This window comes from Electrophorus electricus, chromosome 26 (assembly GCF_041902795.1).
Source record: "Electrophorus electricus isolate QZ-2024a chromosome 26, ASM4190279v1, whole genome shotgun sequence".
Classification (NCBI taxonomy): Eukaryota; Metazoa; Chordata; class Actinopteri; order Gymnotiformes; family Gymnotidae; genus Electrophorus; species Electrophorus electricus.
In genome coordinates this window covers 11355388-11371482 of record NC_137522.1, presented here as the reverse complement: position 1 = coordinate 11371482, position 16095 = coordinate 11355388, and the positions used below count along the sequence as shown (strand labels likewise).

Genomic DNA, 16095 nt, shown 5'->3' with positions numbered 1-16095 from the left:
CGTCTTTAATTATGCAACGCATTTTTTAGCAGACCGAACACGATTTTACATTAATATACTAAAGGATTAATGTACATCAATTGGTTGCTGTTGATGCCTTATTAAAATCTCATTTCGTTTTTTATTCAGCTTTATTGAGGACAATCAGACACTGTTTAAAAGATCCCAGAGGAATTGTCTCAGAAAATCAAATGTCATGGAGTATACCTTCATCAGATGACAAGGAGCAAACTACTGAAGTGGTACTATTTATGCTCATTAAAAACTTTGTTATAAATTCGTTATAAAAGAAATGTTTTAACCACCAAACGTTGAGCATTTGATATATTAAAAATATATATGCTTTTATCCAACCATCCAGACCCAATACAGAACAATAACCTGCCTGTCCACAACAGGGAAGCTCCTGTCAGGAATACTAGCCCCCAAGGTGAATAAGCATATGTACATAAACACTGCTCAGGGGACTGAGCAACACCAGAGGCTCAAAGAGCAACCTACTCACAAATAGCACCATCCCCCAAGATTCCAAGACCAGATAGACAAACCTACATGTCGCCAGGATCAACAATAAGAAAATGTGACTTCTAGCCATCCTGAAGACCAGGTCACCATAAAGCGTGGTATACATCAAGGAGATGCACCGTACAAACTGCTCATCAGTAAGAGTAGGCGTGGGATTCAGATTCAGGTGCTGAATTACCATCAGCCTAAGTCCTATACATAGATGATCTTAAGATGTACACCAAGATGGAACAGTGCATTGATCCACTTGACCAAGATGTACAGCAAGGACATAGGAATGGACAATTGATCCCAAGTGAGGAAAACATCCAATGAAAGTAATATAAGAAAATTAAAGAAGAAATAGAGACAACATAGAAGGTTAACACCAAGGTTGTCTGTCGTGACAGGGGTGACAGACCCTGTCATCCAGGGTCCTAGATTGGACGTGGCTCCTACAAATCCCAAGAAAGAGATCATTCTCAGTCCAGAGAACACTGCACCCTCAGTCTCCCAGACCTCTAGTAGAAGACTTGAGTGATCTGACCACACACTGGAAGGGTGAGACAGGAAATTATATAGAAAAATAGATAATATTTACACATTTATCAAATTTGCCACATATCCATTTGCCAATATTTAAAATAAAATTACAACAAACCTTGTCAGCCAAGACTGAACAAGGGAATACATTCTTGCCATCTTTTTGTAATTTGCAATTGTTGGCTTATGTTACTCTATTATTACACACCATTAATTGGTACAGTACATTAGTTAGGTAAAAATACATAAAATCAAACCGTCTCAACACAACACAAAGTCGGAAAGAATAATAAAAAACGTCATAGCAGCAATGCATTCAGTATAATACATGCCACGTGTATAGCTGATCTTCAGAGCAGTAACAAGACACACATTAAAGCAGACTACAATGGGATTTTTTTTTTATACCATGGCATTTGCTCCATCACAAGTCCCCCCCGAGCACAGTAACTATACAATGAAAATTGCAGAAAATAATTATAAAATGTGAGTTGAACTGCATTCCTTGTGTTTAATGACTTTCCATTAACACACTCATAATACACAAGGTATTCAGATAAAGGATAAAGCCTGAGATGAGCTAAACATAATTCATAGGAAAAAGTTACATCGGAAAATATTAAAACACGGCACAATTTTTAACTGCTTTGAGATACTGTGAGTAAATGTGAATAACAGTGATTAGAACATTTCAATACACTGTCACAGCATGTTCTGCAAAAATGCCTGAGATTTATAGGAAATATAGGAGCTAGGTCATTGTTATTTCAACACACAATGAAACTTTCTTTTCTCACACCCATTTGATAAGTTGTGCTGTTTATACCATGAAATTGTTCTTAAACAAGTTTAGCCTAGTTTCAAAATTACACCATGAATGACTGTTGATGCGCTGAACTAATTAAGTTTGCTATAATGAGAAGAACATTATCTTGAGGAATAAAATGTGACTGATTCGGGCCAATGCCAAAAAGAGCTTTCACCGATGCCGAAATCACTGCACAACCTTCTCACTGTTAGTGACATCAGAAAAACAAATCCATAAGATGGAACATAAAAAAAAAAAAAAACACACACAGGCACATCAGATCTCGGCCAACAGCCCCCTTTTCCCTCTCAGCAAACATGTCTGGGTCTTTCACGATTCAAAATCTATTTCAAAAGGCCTGCAGATGAGCAGAGGAGGCATGCAACTGAAATAGTCTTTCCACCACATCCAAAAGGATGTTTCCTGTTACACTGCAGAATAAATCAAATTGTACTAAAAAGCTTAGAAAGTGTTTACATTTAGGCTGAATTAAATATGTGCTGCAGACAGCAGTGTCAAAACATTACTATTTTAAAAAGTCACAAATGCAAGGTTCATACAGCATCAAACCTCCATTAATAGGTACAATATATTAAGGTAATATATTTCAATGAATAAATACATAAAGTGCAGTTTTCTGCTAATTACAGGGACAATAACTGAGAATGTAATCGATATATGATTGACACATTTTGGTAGGGACAAACGGTTAGTGTTTTTTTAAGTAATAATCATACAATATTGTAATCGCAGCAAGAGAAATACGAACACACACAAAAACAACAACAAAAAAACCCCATCTCACTCCTATTAAAAAAGTTAGGTCGGTGTTCTCAGATTCGTTCAGTCATGCCTTCCTGTTCAATGCCATGAAAGCAGAATATTTACTCACTTGCAGTGTCCTATACACATCCTTAGCTACAATTTACCAATAGCTTACATTTCATGGAGACAAATCATAGTTTTTAGATTACAACAAGCTGGAATCTTATACCAGCATATTATCACATCACATACTTGCTCATTAAACTGTATCATACAACCACATCATAAACCCAAATTGTGTAAACACAAACAAATACTAGAAAACATCTTACAGCATTATCCAGTGTTACCAAATATTAAAAGCTGCAGTATTTAAGACCATGGTGATTTTTATACATTCACATGTGGGAAAGAAAGCATGCCAAGGCAGTCTTACAACATATATTTCAGGAAAAGTAGCACACTTATGCAAGACCACAAGATGTTTCTTTTTTCCCCCTCAGTTTGCAGTAACACTATGGAAACTATACAAGACTTTTAGTCAGTCCAAAGTATTTTTCCACTGAGCCATGACGAAGAAAGTACTCTAGTCCACACCAAGTTAAAGTGCATTAACAAATGCATAATGTGCTTGCTGACTTTCAGAATCTGTGATATTTCACAATGATAATTTACTTATTTAAGACTTTGATCTATGTAACTGGTTAAGGTTCTGAAAACATTAATTTCTTATTTCTTATATTGCATTAAAATTTGTTCATCCTATGCTTTGGTAAGAATATATTTAAAAATAAAGACAACTCATTCTACACTAAAGTGTACTAAATTTAATACAGTTAGAACGAGGGCACACATTACTTTTACATGTATTAGCAACCATACATGCTAACAAGTTGAGAATTTTCCCCACAGGTTTGTGAAGACCACTGGTGCTGTTTTTTAAACCACCAACCATGAGGTGTAGCAAAATATCCATATGCTTAAAGAACACCAAGTACTCACTAAGTGCTGAGGATTCAGTAAGTACCAACATGAATGCCTGACTGATTCTGTAAATCACCCTTAAGAAGATTTTAGAGGAAGGTGCATAGAGTATGTAGCTGTCTGATTTTCTGCAAGATTTGATTCACTCTACTCAAAACTAATGTTTGTGTTGCATGACTTGCATGTTATAGATCGTCACTTACATATTTCATATTAGAGGACATAGTTCTCAAGATATCACATTTGGAAGGCTTATCTCAAGACATTCAAAACATATGAGACTGTAAATCATTTATATGCCTTGCAATAGACACAGCATGCAAGACAAAGTAGAAAAAAAAACTATACCCCTGAGGTCATCTCATTTTGAACAAGCTATCTAAAAAGTGCCCCCTCGTTGCTTATATCGCTGAGAAGGTGCTACCAAAGGTAGACATGGACGTCACTAAATCATCTAGTTCCGAACCAATACTCAACTGGTTAAGGAAGCAGGGGGTTGTTAATAAAACTCAAACCCAGATTAACTGTGCAAAAATCACCTCACATTTCTCGAGCCAACGCATCATCGCTGAGTGACGGATTGTGGCAGTATTATAGGTGCACAGGCAATTCCAGCAAAGGACTCTGGGAAGTGTAGATCTCTCTCCCACTCATCCGTCTCTGTGTTATAGACTTGGACTATGCTTGTGACGTTATTCAGGTGCCAGCTGTATCCTCCGATGACATAGATCTTTCTGTCCAGCACACAGCAGCCGGCCTCAGACTGCCCCGCGCGCAGGGGGCTGACAGTCGTCCACTGATCTGTTTCCGGCACATAGTACTCCACAGCCAGCACATCGAAGCAACGGTCCACGTGGTCCATTCTGCCTCCCAGTGCATACATGCGGCCACCGACGCTGACCATGGCGTGCAGTACCCGTGGCTCGGCCATGGGGCACTTGAAGTCCCACTGGTCCATGGTCGGATCATAGCAGTGGACGGTCTTCTTGTCCTCCACAGACACCCCATAACCTCCAGAGATATAGAGCTTGTCACCACAAGTTGCCCCTGCGTGACCCCATATCCGCCTCTTCAGCGGCTCCACATAGGTCCATTCATTCATTTTGGGGCAGTAGCACTCGACGGACGACAGGCTGCCAGACCGGTTCCGTCCCCCGGTAGCATACAGCCGGCCATAGAGAACGTTGAGCTGGAACTGGATGCGGCTCTCCTGCATGGGCTGGATACGCAGCCACTGGTTGAGGTGGGGGTCATAGCGGAAGCCGGTGTCCACGGCACCCTCTCCGCTGCGGTACTGCAGTTGCTGGCCGCCCACCACGTACACAAAGTTGTCAAGAGCCGCTACGCAGGCGTGACTGCATGCAGCCTCCATTTCGGCAAGCTCGCGGAACTGCCTAGTCGCACCGTCAGGCAGACAGAACACCCGGCTGCTCACCGTGCGGTCGTTGTCTGTGTAAGGTGTGCCGCCAAACGCCACGAGCGACACCACATCCGAGCGGATGGCAGTGCGTGGCGACTGCATCTCGTGCTGCCGGAATGGCAGGATCTGGTAGTTGAAGGCCTCGAGGAGATACTGCCGGCACAGCACATCCTCCACCATGACGTCCACAGTCTGGACGCTGTCCACCAGCTCGGAAGAGCGCATGAGCGGGAAGCGCACGTGCTGGAGCACCTGGCTGGCGCTGGAGCGCCGCACCTCGTCATGCTGCAGCCAGCGGATGGCTGCGTGGAACAGGTCAATCTCGCTGCAGCTGCGTAGCTTATTGCTCTGCAGGAAGAAGACCAGCCGCTCCATGGGGATGTGGAGGAAGTCCTCCTCCTCTGCGATCTGCAGGAAGTGGCGGAACGTGAAGGCGTCTACCGACTCCTTCAGAGAGGACAAACTGAAGGTGGTGGCCATCTGGCCGATGTTCAGGCACGTCTCGACACTCATGGCAGATTTTAGGAACTCCTCGCAGAGCTCCACCACTGGCACCATCTGGAGGAAGACGGCAGCCCCAAGGACGTCCTGTATGCAGTCTAGGTCTAGAGTGACCTCTGAGCTGTAGGCAAAGTCAATGATATGTTTCAGTCCACGGGCTGACAAGCCCTTTAACTCGATGATATCCTGGTTTGACTCCTTCATCCCACCAGTGAACATAGCTCTGTAAGAAACAATCAGCAACTTAACATCAGCACCCAGGAAAGCATGAAAGCCTACAACATAATCACTGACTATTAGGCTGACTACATTTTAAGATTAGAGGCTGCAATAACAACACTTGACAAGCCAACCATTAAAAGATAATGTATACAAATAACTGAATGACTTGGAGAAAGGGCCCAATGACTTAAATTATTGATTGATGCATATCATGTTATCATGCATACACTTTCCTATGTTGAGCAAAGTCTAAATGTCCCTGATAATACAAGGCATTATATTATGTATAATTACTGCTTCACAGAAACACCAAAGTTTATATCACCTAAAGTAGTCGCTGCAGGAGGCCAGAACTGCCTTGTGAACCTGGAAGCGTTCTTCGTTGACAGCAAGCACTACATCCAGCAGCTGGCCTTGATCTCGCAGCGCGGACAAACCCCTCAGCAGGGTGTTACTGTGACTAGGAGCTGAGAACGTGCAACGGAGGCTGCCGTTCTTATTGTTAGCCATGCTGGGGAAAAAAGAAAAAAGAATCGGTTTACACGGGTTTTTAATTTCTTAGCGCTCTCGTCTCATAACCCGTGGGTATATAGGTTAAACGAAACTTCAGAAATCCGACTTGCTCGTCTGCTGCATTCCGATTCCCCAGCAAGCGTAAGTTTCAAAGCATGAATGAATATGACACCTGCAACTGGGCTCTTTTTGAATTATTCATCGAAAGGCAAGTAGTGAAAAGGGATAACCACGGGACATGGGCACCAAGGTGTAGCTAACAAATAATGACCCAAAAACATCAGGTATTAACTATGACTCCTGAAAACCTGAAACAGTATAGGATATTAGTGGTTAAATTCGTCATTCATGAATGCAGACCAAGATCAAGGTAATGTGAAGAACTGAAAAATAGCTAACCTAACGTCTGAACGTCATAGGTCAAACTTCCAGTTTGAGCGGAGCTAGCTAGCTGTATGTTTGAGGAAAAACACTATTCTTTGAGATTCCCTTAGTCTAAGACCAAAGGGCGGTTTCACGACACTTGAGACATTTTTTTTTTTACTAAATTGGGATATATTGTGACGCGACACTTCTCTAAAAAGTGTGGGATTTTACGTTAACAAGTCGCCTATATAGCTTAATTTGACACATCAATAACGTTGGGTTAGAGGCAGAACTTTCCTGATCCACTGTACACACTTAGCTTAGTATGCTAACGCTAGCGAGCCTAGGTAACCGGAGACGCGCGGACAACGGAAGCTAGGCAACCGGTTAGCTAGGTAACCTTACAGCTGCATCTGGAACTTGAGATTTTTTTTGTCAACTTGAGGGAAGGATCACAGCATCCTTACCTGCTCTGTGAACAATTCCCGGAGAATTCTCCACCATCCAACTCCGCCATATTCAGTCACAGTGTAGATGGGAGAGGGCATCATGCGTGGGCAAAATGACCACTCGTACATGGCCTCAGAAGCATGCAATTAAATTGTATAAACATACTTCAAAATCTTGGTAGCTCTTCAGATATAAATGTAAAAATAAGTGTTAACATTTTAGAGTTTCTACATCAGATGACTGGACTTGGAACGTAGTCAGTAATGCAGCTATTGAAATAAACACATTTGCAGCGTTAAATAACCGATTAGAGTCACTTTCATCTTCCTCGCAAGATCTTTTTCCTGTGACCTGCACAGCTGTGCTACGTAATGCTATGAAACTTTGGGAGTGTTCACATAGTGCACCCCCTGAGGAGATTCGTTACCTATAACGACACACAACAGGACTTTCTAAATAATGCCCAATTTTATTCTATTTTAATCGTATAATTGTTTTTGATAATACAACATTTCTTATTATATTTGTTAAATCTTCTTATATTACTGCATTTACTCTATATTACTTGTTTACTTTCAATCTGCACAGTATTGTCTGTGTGAACCTAACATAAAGCGAAACACTTGGCAGGACGCAAATTGGTGACGTAGAAAGTAAGCGACCAAACAAGCGTTCCACGAGGATTTTACACGTTCACACTCAATTACAGGGGAGGAATAGCATTACGATCGAGCAATTTGTGTTCGCAAATTTCAGAGAAGCGTTGTTTAGACCCAACAAATAATTTCTGCCTGGAAAATGGCAACTTTCGCCTCTCTCGGCCTGTCCGAGTGGTTGATGGAACAGTGTAAACAAATGGGTATCGCTCGACCAACTCAGGTACAGGAGAATTGCATACCAGCTATTTTGGAAGGTATGATGTGTTCTTCATTATAACGTGCACAATCTACCGATTTATTTTCAAGATTATACAAAATAAGGTATGTAATGGCTTTGTCTTCATCGTAAAAGCAGAAAGTCAATTGACGGTAGTTTTAATACCTTTGTTTGCTGGAGGTCGAGACTGCATGGGTTGTGCCAAAACTGGAAGCGGAAAAACCGCAGCATTTGTTCTGCCAGTTCTCCAAAAGCTTGCTGAGGATCCCTACGGTATCTTCTGCTTGGTGTTGACACCCACAAGGTTGTCTAATTTCAGTGACATTGTACTGATAAGCAGATCATTAATAATGAAAATTCACACGATGAGGCATTAACAATAAACTGATCTGACGATAGGTACACTAGTTATTTACATGTAGGATATTTTTTCCCTATCTTCTCAGAGAACTGGCCTACCAGATCGCTGAACAATTCAGGGTGTTGGGGAAACCCCTAGGTTTGAAAGACTGCATCATCGTTGGTGGAATGGGTAATGCTACTGTAAACCTCTTTTAAATAATATGGCATACATAACATGATACCACTATTGCTTATGTTTCATAGCATAATCTGGGCAGTAATATATACTCTGGTATCTATGTTGTAAACAGATATGGTGGCCCAGGCTTTGGAGTTGTCAAAAAAGCCACACATTGTTGTTGCCACACCAGGAAGATTAGCAGATCACATCAGAAGTTCTGACACATTCAACATGAAGAGAATCAGATTTTTAGTAAGTCTTCTGCCACTGTATGCACACTAACCCAGACTAATTTATGAGCACATACAAGTTTTCCCCTGCTAAGCATCGGGATGAACTTGGGATCATTTTTTCCCCTTAGATCCTGGATGAGGCAGACCGTTTGCTGGAGCAGGGATGCACTGACTTCACCAAGGACCTGGAAGTCATCCTTGGTGTTGTGCCAGCAAAGCGCCAGACGCTGCTCTTCAGTGCCACTCTCACAGACACACTGCAGGAGCTCAAAAGCATTGCCATGAACAAGCCTTTCTTCTGGGAGAACAAATCAGAGTAAGGAATTGCCATTGCACTTCTTTCATTTTTTCACTTTCAGTTTTATTTTTTTTAGTTAGTCACTGTTGATCCCAGTCCGTTCAGGTGTCATAGTAATACAGTTGACCACAGTTGAAGAGAGCATTAAATTCTGTGTTTTGTGCATATCCATGACTGGCTAGCATTGCACTCTGTTAGGAGGAAAAGAGAATCTTAACAGTCTTTCACATACAGTGACATCACAGCCAATTAAGCTTTTGTTAAGCCCCAGACACTCAGGGCTTAGCAAGATGCTGCAGCCTTCTGAGACAGTTGTGCTACTATGGAGTCCTCCATCATGTGCCTATATCTTACTTCATCAAATATTGATTTGACACATACTGCAGTAACTTTTATAAAGCCTTGCACAGTCACCTTAAACAACAATTACACCTTATACAGTAATCCTCTTTCAGTGTGCGAACAGTGGAAGAATTGGATCAAAGGTACCTTCTTGCTCCTGAGAAAGTCAAAGATGCTTACCTGGTGCACCTTATCCAGAAATTCCAAGATGAACATGATGACTGGTCAATCATAATTTTTACTAATACATGCAAGTAAGTCTTTTTTATGTAGAAATGTAGAATTGCGCACATTATCATTTAGCCTGATGAGTTTGTATCCACAATAAATTAATGTAGAGATTGAACACTTTTGTGTTTCTGCTTAGGAATTGCCAGATACTCACAATGATGCTTCGTGAATTCAGATTTCCTGCAATCTCCTTGCATTCCATGATGAAACAGGTGTAGTATGAATTATCTAAGAGAGTGGAGTGTATGTTTGACATTGCTGTGTTCTTTTCTTAATGTATTGAAACCATTATTTTGTCTTTTAGAGACAGCGATTTGCAAACCTTGCAAAGTTCAAATCCAATATCTTCAAGGTTCTGATAGCAACTGATGTTGCTGCCAGGTACAGTCAACGTTGCAGATAATATTGCACAAAAATATTTCTTACATATTTCTCAAATGCTGTTCAGTTCTTTTCCCCAGCCTCTAGTTTCTTCTAATAAACATCTGATATACATTTTGTGTTATTTTTCAAAAGGGGCCTGGATATTCCTACTGTGCAGGTTGTCATTAATCATAATACTCCAGGCTTGCCAAAAATCTACATTCACAGAGTGGGCAGAACAGCACGTGCAGGTACTCTGTTTCAGCAGACTTGGTCCATTTGTCTTTAAATTCAGTTAGTTAACTTTTCAGTTAATTAACTTCTTTTTTCAGGAAGACGTGGTGTTTCAATTACACTGGTTACACAGTATGACATTCATCTGGTTAATGCCATTGAAGAACAGATTCGTAAGTTCGCTGTCAAACCAATAAACTAATCTTTTATATACAAAGGATAACAAGAAACATAAAAAAGAATCTTTTATACACATCCTAGTGAGAACATACAACATGATGGACAGGATGTCTCATCATCTACCTAAGGATATTAGCATTTTATTTATTGTCTTCTTGATTTGGCAGTGTTTTACATTGCTTTTTGCTGGTGTAATAAAACATTCAGTATTCAGATATGAACAGTATTGAAACATGCTTACATTTTTTGGTATAATAACATCAAATTATAGATACTTTGCAGCTGACAGACATTTATTTAAACTGCAAGTAATTTTCAGCTTTTAAACAATACAAATCTGCTTTGTTTAGAGGCCAAGCTTAAGGAATACCCAGTTGAAGAGAAAGAGGTGCTGAAGATCCTTACCCAAGTCAATGTGACGAGACGACAGTGTGAAATTGTATGATTGGCTGACTATTTATTTAATAATTTCTGTTCTTGGAAAGCAGCCCAGTCATGATTTTACATGTAACATCTTTATTTCCTATGTGTATATATTTTTTTCAGAAACTGGAGTCAACAGATTTTGATGAGAAAAAGGAGATTAACAAAAAGAAGCAAATGATTCTTGAAGGGAAAGTAAGTATACATTTACACCCTCGCACAGAAATGCAAGATGAATTAAGCATATATATATATATATATATATATATATATATATATATATATATATATATATATACACATACATATACATTTTAATTCTTACATTACTTTTAAATCACAGGACCCTGACTTGCAAGAAAAGAGGAAAAATGAACTTGCCAAAATAAAAAAAGAAAATAAGAAATTCAAGGAAAAAATTCAAGAAACGATCCAGAAGAAAAAGCGAAAGATGCAGAAAAACAAATTGAAAACCACAAGGGGCAGAGTTCAAGAGCAAGCGTAATTTGTTTTTTCGTATTGCATTGACTGCTGTAACTATTGTAATATGTACAGTACGTAACTTGTATATGCACTTTTTAATTTTATGGAACACCTAATTTGATTAATGTTAAATAAACTATAAGGTAAACGTTTGATTTGTTGCGCCATGTTAACTGTATGACAATAACAAAACAGTCAGACAACCGTTTGATTAGTACTTTAATCGAACTTTTATTTTAATATTTTCCGGTGCGCGGAGCGAAAACCCGGAAGTAAAGTAGTGCTACGGAAAAGTATGTGGTTTGAGCCGCTTTATATTGTAACGAAAGTTTGGCAAGAAAGCGACCACAGACTTAAAAGCTCGTATAATTCATAATCCTGAGAGTATTAGTGCATTGAATAAGTTGATATGGTAAGTACATATATTCATTTACAACGTGTAGGAAAATGTAGCCGGTGGCATTGCAGCAGCATTATCTAGCAAGGGTTAGCTAGCTTGCTTTTATGCGTTACAATTTGCATCGAGGAAATCACAAATTAACATTAGTTAACTATCTGTTTACGCGGTGCACATATTCAATGCTTGCTTCCCAGTGAAGATAATTCTTAGCATCGCGATATATCGAGTTATTTATAAAGAAATTCCGACCACGTTTCTGAGGCTAAAGAAACGCTGCATGTAAAGCTGAGCGTGTTATTGGATCTAGCAACATAGAAAGTGAGTATGAGCAGTTGAGAGATGTAGGAGGAGTGATGTACTTAAAAACAGCTATTTCTGTTTCTTACAGCTTCCATTATCTCTTCTGAAAACAGCACAGAACCATCCAATGGTATGTTATGTTGTGAAGATGAGACTCTGGTCTGTTTATTCCGCCAATACTCGTGTTTAGTATTAGATACGATGACACCCAAGTTTCTCAGTAGAGATCTATAAAGTGCGTCTGTTATGTACTTTTAAGAATTTCTATGTGGGTGCACGGTGTATAGAAATGCTTAAGTAATCCGATAGCTACTTTGATTACAGAAGGTTTGTATTATGCAGTGTCTTATGTGATCAATAACCATATGGATAAAGTTTATACGTGAAAGCACTGTGTAGAGGAGTTAATACAACTTACTTCTGGGTCATTCTGTTCAATAGAGGGTTCAAGAACTGGGTTTCTTCAGCAATGCTCAGTTTAAAGTGTGGTATACTATATATGGAGCTTTATTAAAGTATGTTAAGAGTGTTAAATATCACTATTACCATGAAACAGATGAATTTTGGAGAAGGGAAATGGAGAAAAAGCACAAGCTTTTCTGCTGTTCATGCTGTAAAAGTGTGTAGCTAATGGACTTCTTATTTTCAGCTGGTGGAACTGAAGAATGGGGAAACATACAACGGTCATTTGGTCAGCTGTGACAACTGGATGAACATCAATTTGCGAGAAGTCATCTGCACCTCCCGGGTAAATACCTGCCCAAGAAGAAGAAATACTTGAGTGGTTTAAAAATGTTCTTTTCTATCCCAGAAAGGGCGGGAAAGTAAAAACTGGATTAAAGAATTATTCTCCTATGGTCCTTTTCTCAAGGATGGAGACAAGTTCTGGAGGATGCCTGAGTGCTACATCCGTGGAAGCACCATCAAATATTTGCGCATCCCAGATGAAATCATCGACATGGTTAAAGATGAGGTGGTGTCCAAGGGCCGCGGCAGGGGAGGCATGCAGCAGAACAAGCAGCAAGGAAAGGGCAGAGGAGGCGGTGCAGGCCGAGGTGAGATGGGTTGGCCGTGCAGGACGCGCCCACACTTCAAGTTACAGTCCTGTAACGCATCTGTGCGCATAACACAGATGATCGGTTAGCAAGGGTTTGAGCCTGTGCTAAATGTTTATCTCAGAATCCCAAACCTTTGCCCAGTAGCACAAGTGAGATGATGGATACGCTCTAGGCAAAAATGGCTGGAGGATAAAATGGCGCAATCTGTGTTTTCTCAGGTGTGTTTGGCGGACGTGGAAGAGGCATGCCAGGTGCAGGCCGTGGACAGCAGCAAGACAAAAAGCCTGGAAAACAACAGGGTGTCAAAAACCAGCACTAAGCACACACATACACGGCATCTTGGGCGTCTCCAAAAGTCTTTCACTGGCTTTTGGTGTGTTCTCTGGATGTAGACCGTTGGCGGCTAACTTGTCATTGCTTTATAAAATGTTTTCCCTTCCCAGAATCTGATTTTAATGCATCAGTTTAATTACGGTGCAGATTTAACCATGTCGATGATTTCATAAATCTGCACCGTAATAAAATGCTTTTTGCATCACCTGTAGTAGAAGGAGTTTTGTAATAAGATAAAACATGTTTTTTGATTGGATACATTTTTGTGTAGTACATGTGATTTGTAAACAAGGGGATTTGTTTGATGTTCTTAGTTTCATACACATGCACCAGAAAAATATTTTTTGAATGTTTGGATGCCCTAGATATTTGCAATTTTAAGTTGAATACTTCATATACAGTATGGCATCTATGTAAAAAAAAGAAAAGAAAGTATTTTATTTTCACTTTAAGTTTTTGGTTCTGGGTTTTGGTTTCTGTTTTTACCACCTAATTTGTCTGTTTTCATTTTGCTTTAGATATGCGGATATGCTGTAAATTATGTGCAGTGGTCAATAAACACTTTTTTTGTTAGTTGTTTCTGTTATTGGCTGGTACATATTGCTATTAAAGTATTAAATATTATTTGAGCCAGACACGTCCCATATAAACACTGACAGTGAAAGTAAAAAATTCAAGTTTGTTGTATATTCTAACACAGCAGCATTAAAGCTAAAATATAAGCTTTTAGTAGGTATAATTCAGTCACTCATATTTGCCTTTATGATTTAGGAATAGTAACAACCACTTCATGTGAGCATAAGAATAGCTGTAAATATTGGTAAAATATCACAAAACTTTACCCATATATCACTTGCATGTACTAATTGCCCTTGAGGTTAATAAATATATCAAATGAAATGTCAGTGATATATAGTGTATATACACATTGTATATCCCTTTCTTCTTGGCATACAGTTTGATGACATCCATTCACAGGAGGTGTCTGTAGATCGACGTCTCAGTCTGTACCCATACCTGCCCTTATTGCTGGTCTGGCTGAGAGGATTCAGGCCCATGCAGAACTGCAGTGAGGACAGTGTATCTCCTTGCTAAATACTCCACGCTTTATGGCTACCTGGGCAGTTGTCTTCAAAATGGCTTCTAGTACTGTCGTCCAATTTTCCACCATTCTTCATGAAGTCTATTATGGTCTTATTGACTTGCATGGATAGGCATTTAAATTTCTTGGTCTGTGGTAGAGTTGTATGCTTTCTTGTAGTTTACCCAGACAACGCTGGTCTTGGAATCCTGGTGATTGGCTCCATCTGTCAGTAGGAGATACCTTGATCCTCTGGTATTGTTAACAATTCTCTTCTGAGCAGTGTTTTTGCACTTAAGTTCATCCAGTTTGGTGACTAGTATTCCTGATACAAGCTTCCATTTTGTGGACAGGTAGGTCAGTGGTCTGTAGTTGGATGGTATTTGGCCCTTGTTGGGGTCCTTCATTCCCAGTACTATGTGGATGTGGATTAGGGAGCCTGGATGGGAGCCTGGATTTAGAAGGTGGTTCATTTGTTCGGTTCGGCCATGCAGAATTGGTAGTTTCTTTAGCCAGCAGGCATGAATCACGTCAGTGGCAGGTATTGCCCAAGTTCTTCATGTTTCTGACCTACTCTTGGACACCTGCTGTTGTAACGCTGACTGGTTCTTGCTTTGTGAGATTATAGAGCTCTGCTTTGAGATCTCTTAAACAATGGTGTTATGTGATGATTAATTCTCCAATATCATCTTCCAGCACTGATCTGTTTCAGCTCTGGGTGGACCTACAGTAAGGGGTATATACTGTAACTGAGTATACTTTGGATGGTTCCTTGGAAGTGGGCCATTGCTTCTTTCATGTATATCTGGATGCATTCTGGATGCCATCACTATTAACCTTTGTTTAGCAGATTCCAGAGCCTCACTTATGGACCATTTCTTCCATAGCCAGGCACCATTTTTAATCTTAATGCAGTTTGCTGACTTTCATCCATGTTGTCCTCATCTTGCTTTCCAGTCATTGTTTCCAAGGAGGACAGTGGATGTGGCCTGTGGCTTGTAATTTTTGTAGCCTAGGGTTTCAAGCATGACTACTGCAGCAGCCCACAGCCATGGCTGACAGTACTTAGCTTAGTCATCTTTCACATATCCATAGCTGGACCACTCACTGATTCACCTGATAAGAATCAAGCAAGGACATAGGAATGTCAGTTCATTCTGGAGAAGTGTGGTCAGCTGTTAGTAAAAAGGACAGAGGAAATTAAACTGAATTGAAATGAACTGAAAGGTCAGGGAAACTGAACTTCCACCAGGTTATATAATAGACCTGGAGCATGGCTACAAATACCTGGGGATTTTCCAATCACATAGGACCCATGAGGACAGCAACATCCCAAGTACCTCCATAGGGTAAGGCAAGTCCTCAAAGTCCTTTAAATAGGAACAATAAGATTAAATCCATAAATATGTATGCCTGCCAGTCATCAGATACCCAGCAGGCACAATAAGATGGCAAAGAGAAGACTCCTCACAATGCATTGGGCACCCAGTACAAGAATCAGCATCCAAAGTCTGTATGCTAGTGAGCAGGTGGTGAGAGGGACCTACAAAGTGCAAGATCCACTGTCCTGGATGAGACACGAAACAAACACAAATATGTGCAGTCAGTGGTCCCCAAGGATAAGCTAATGAGGGACTGCCTCAGACAGATGGGGGACATGG

The 16095-nt window shown here is 40.2% G+C and overlaps 3 protein-coding genes across 4 annotated transcripts; 2 read left to right on the top strand and 1 right to left on the bottom strand.

The window, feature by feature from the left end:
• Positions 1 to 48: 48 nt before the first annotated feature.
• Positions 49 to 7475, bottom strand: klhl26 (kelch-like family member 26). 2 transcript variants are annotated; one of them, XM_081708186.1, is made up of 4 exons: positions 7094 to 7475; positions 6073 to 6258; positions 4149 to 5748; positions 49 to 1057 (listed from the first exon to the last, which is right to left on the bottom strand). In XM_081708186.1, the coding sequence occupies exons 1-3, from the start codon at positions 7141 to 7143 to the stop codon at positions 4167 to 4169; spliced, it is 1818 nt and encodes a 605-aa protein (XP_081564312.1). In that variant the 5' UTR covers positions 7144 to 7475; the 3' UTR covers positions 49 to 1057; positions 4149 to 4166. The 2 variants fall into 2 exon arrangements, with proteins under 2 accessions (XP_081564312.1, XP_026873212.2); XM_027017411.3 differs by lacking the exon at positions 49 to 1057 and having other exon boundaries at positions 2710 to 5748; positions 7094 to 7472.
• A 251-nt stretch (positions 7476 to 7726) lies between these two features.
• On the top strand, positions 7727 to 11415 carry ddx49 (DEAD (Asp-Glu-Ala-Asp) box polypeptide 49). The gene is made up of 13 exons (XM_027017412.3): positions 7727 to 7989; positions 8133 to 8256; positions 8399 to 8484; positions 8606 to 8727; positions 8837 to 9024; positions 9462 to 9602; positions 9716 to 9791; positions 9884 to 9960; positions 10096 to 10193; positions 10275 to 10349; positions 10707 to 10795; positions 10903 to 10974; positions 11123 to 11415. The coding sequence occupies exons 1-13, from the start codon at positions 7875 to 7877 to the stop codon at positions 11282 to 11284; spliced, it is 1425 nt and encodes a 474-aa protein (XP_026873213.2). The 5' UTR covers positions 7727 to 7874; the 3' UTR covers positions 11285 to 11415.
• A 113-nt stretch (positions 11416 to 11528) lies between these two features.
• lsm4 (LSM4 homolog, U6 small nuclear RNA and mRNA degradation associated) lies at positions 11529 to 13926 on the top strand. Its single transcript, XM_027017414.3, has 5 exons — positions 11529 to 11674; positions 12051 to 12092; positions 12612 to 12710; positions 12834 to 13017; positions 13239 to 13926. The coding sequence occupies exons 1-5, from the start codon at positions 11672 to 11674 to the stop codon at positions 13337 to 13339; spliced, it is 429 nt and encodes a 142-aa protein (XP_026873215.1). The 5' UTR covers positions 11529 to 11671; the 3' UTR covers positions 13340 to 13926.
• Positions 13927 to 16095: the final 2169 nt, after the last annotated feature.

Bases quoted from the DNA above. Each gene is read 5' to 3' on its own strand.
- ddx49 (XM_027017412.3), top strand. From the start codon at position 7,875: ATGGCAACTTTCGCCTCTCTCGGCCTGTCCGAGTGGTTGATGGAACAG. The intron at 8,485-8,605 runs GTAATGCTACTG...TGTTGTAAACAG, and splicing joins CATCATCGTTGGTGGAATGG to ATATGGTGGCCCAGGCTTTG. The intron at 8,728-8,836 runs GTAAGTCTTCTG...TTTTCCCCTTAG, and splicing joins TGAAGAGAATCAGATTTTTA to ATCCTGGATGAGGCAGACCG.
- klhl26 (XM_081708186.1), bottom strand. From the start codon at position 7,143: ATGGCGGAGTTGGATGGTGGAGAATTCTCCGGGAATTGTTCACAGAGC. The intron at 6,259-7,093 runs GTAAGGATGCTG...TTTTTTCCCCAG, and splicing joins GGGAATTGTTCACAGAGCAG to CATGGCTAACAATAAGAACG. The intron at 5,749-6,072 runs GTGATATAAACT...TGTTTCTTACAG, and splicing joins TCCTGCAGCGACTACTTTAG to AGCTATGTTCACTGGTGGGA.
- lsm4 (XM_027017414.3), top strand. The intron at 12,093-12,611 runs GTATGTTATGTT...TCTTATTTTCAG, and splicing joins CAGCACAGAACCATCCAATG to CTGGTGGAACTGAAGAATGG. The intron at 13,018-13,238 runs GTGAGATGGGTT...GTGTTTTCTCAG, and splicing joins AGGAGGCGGTGCAGGCCGAG to GTGTGTTTGGCGGACGTGGA.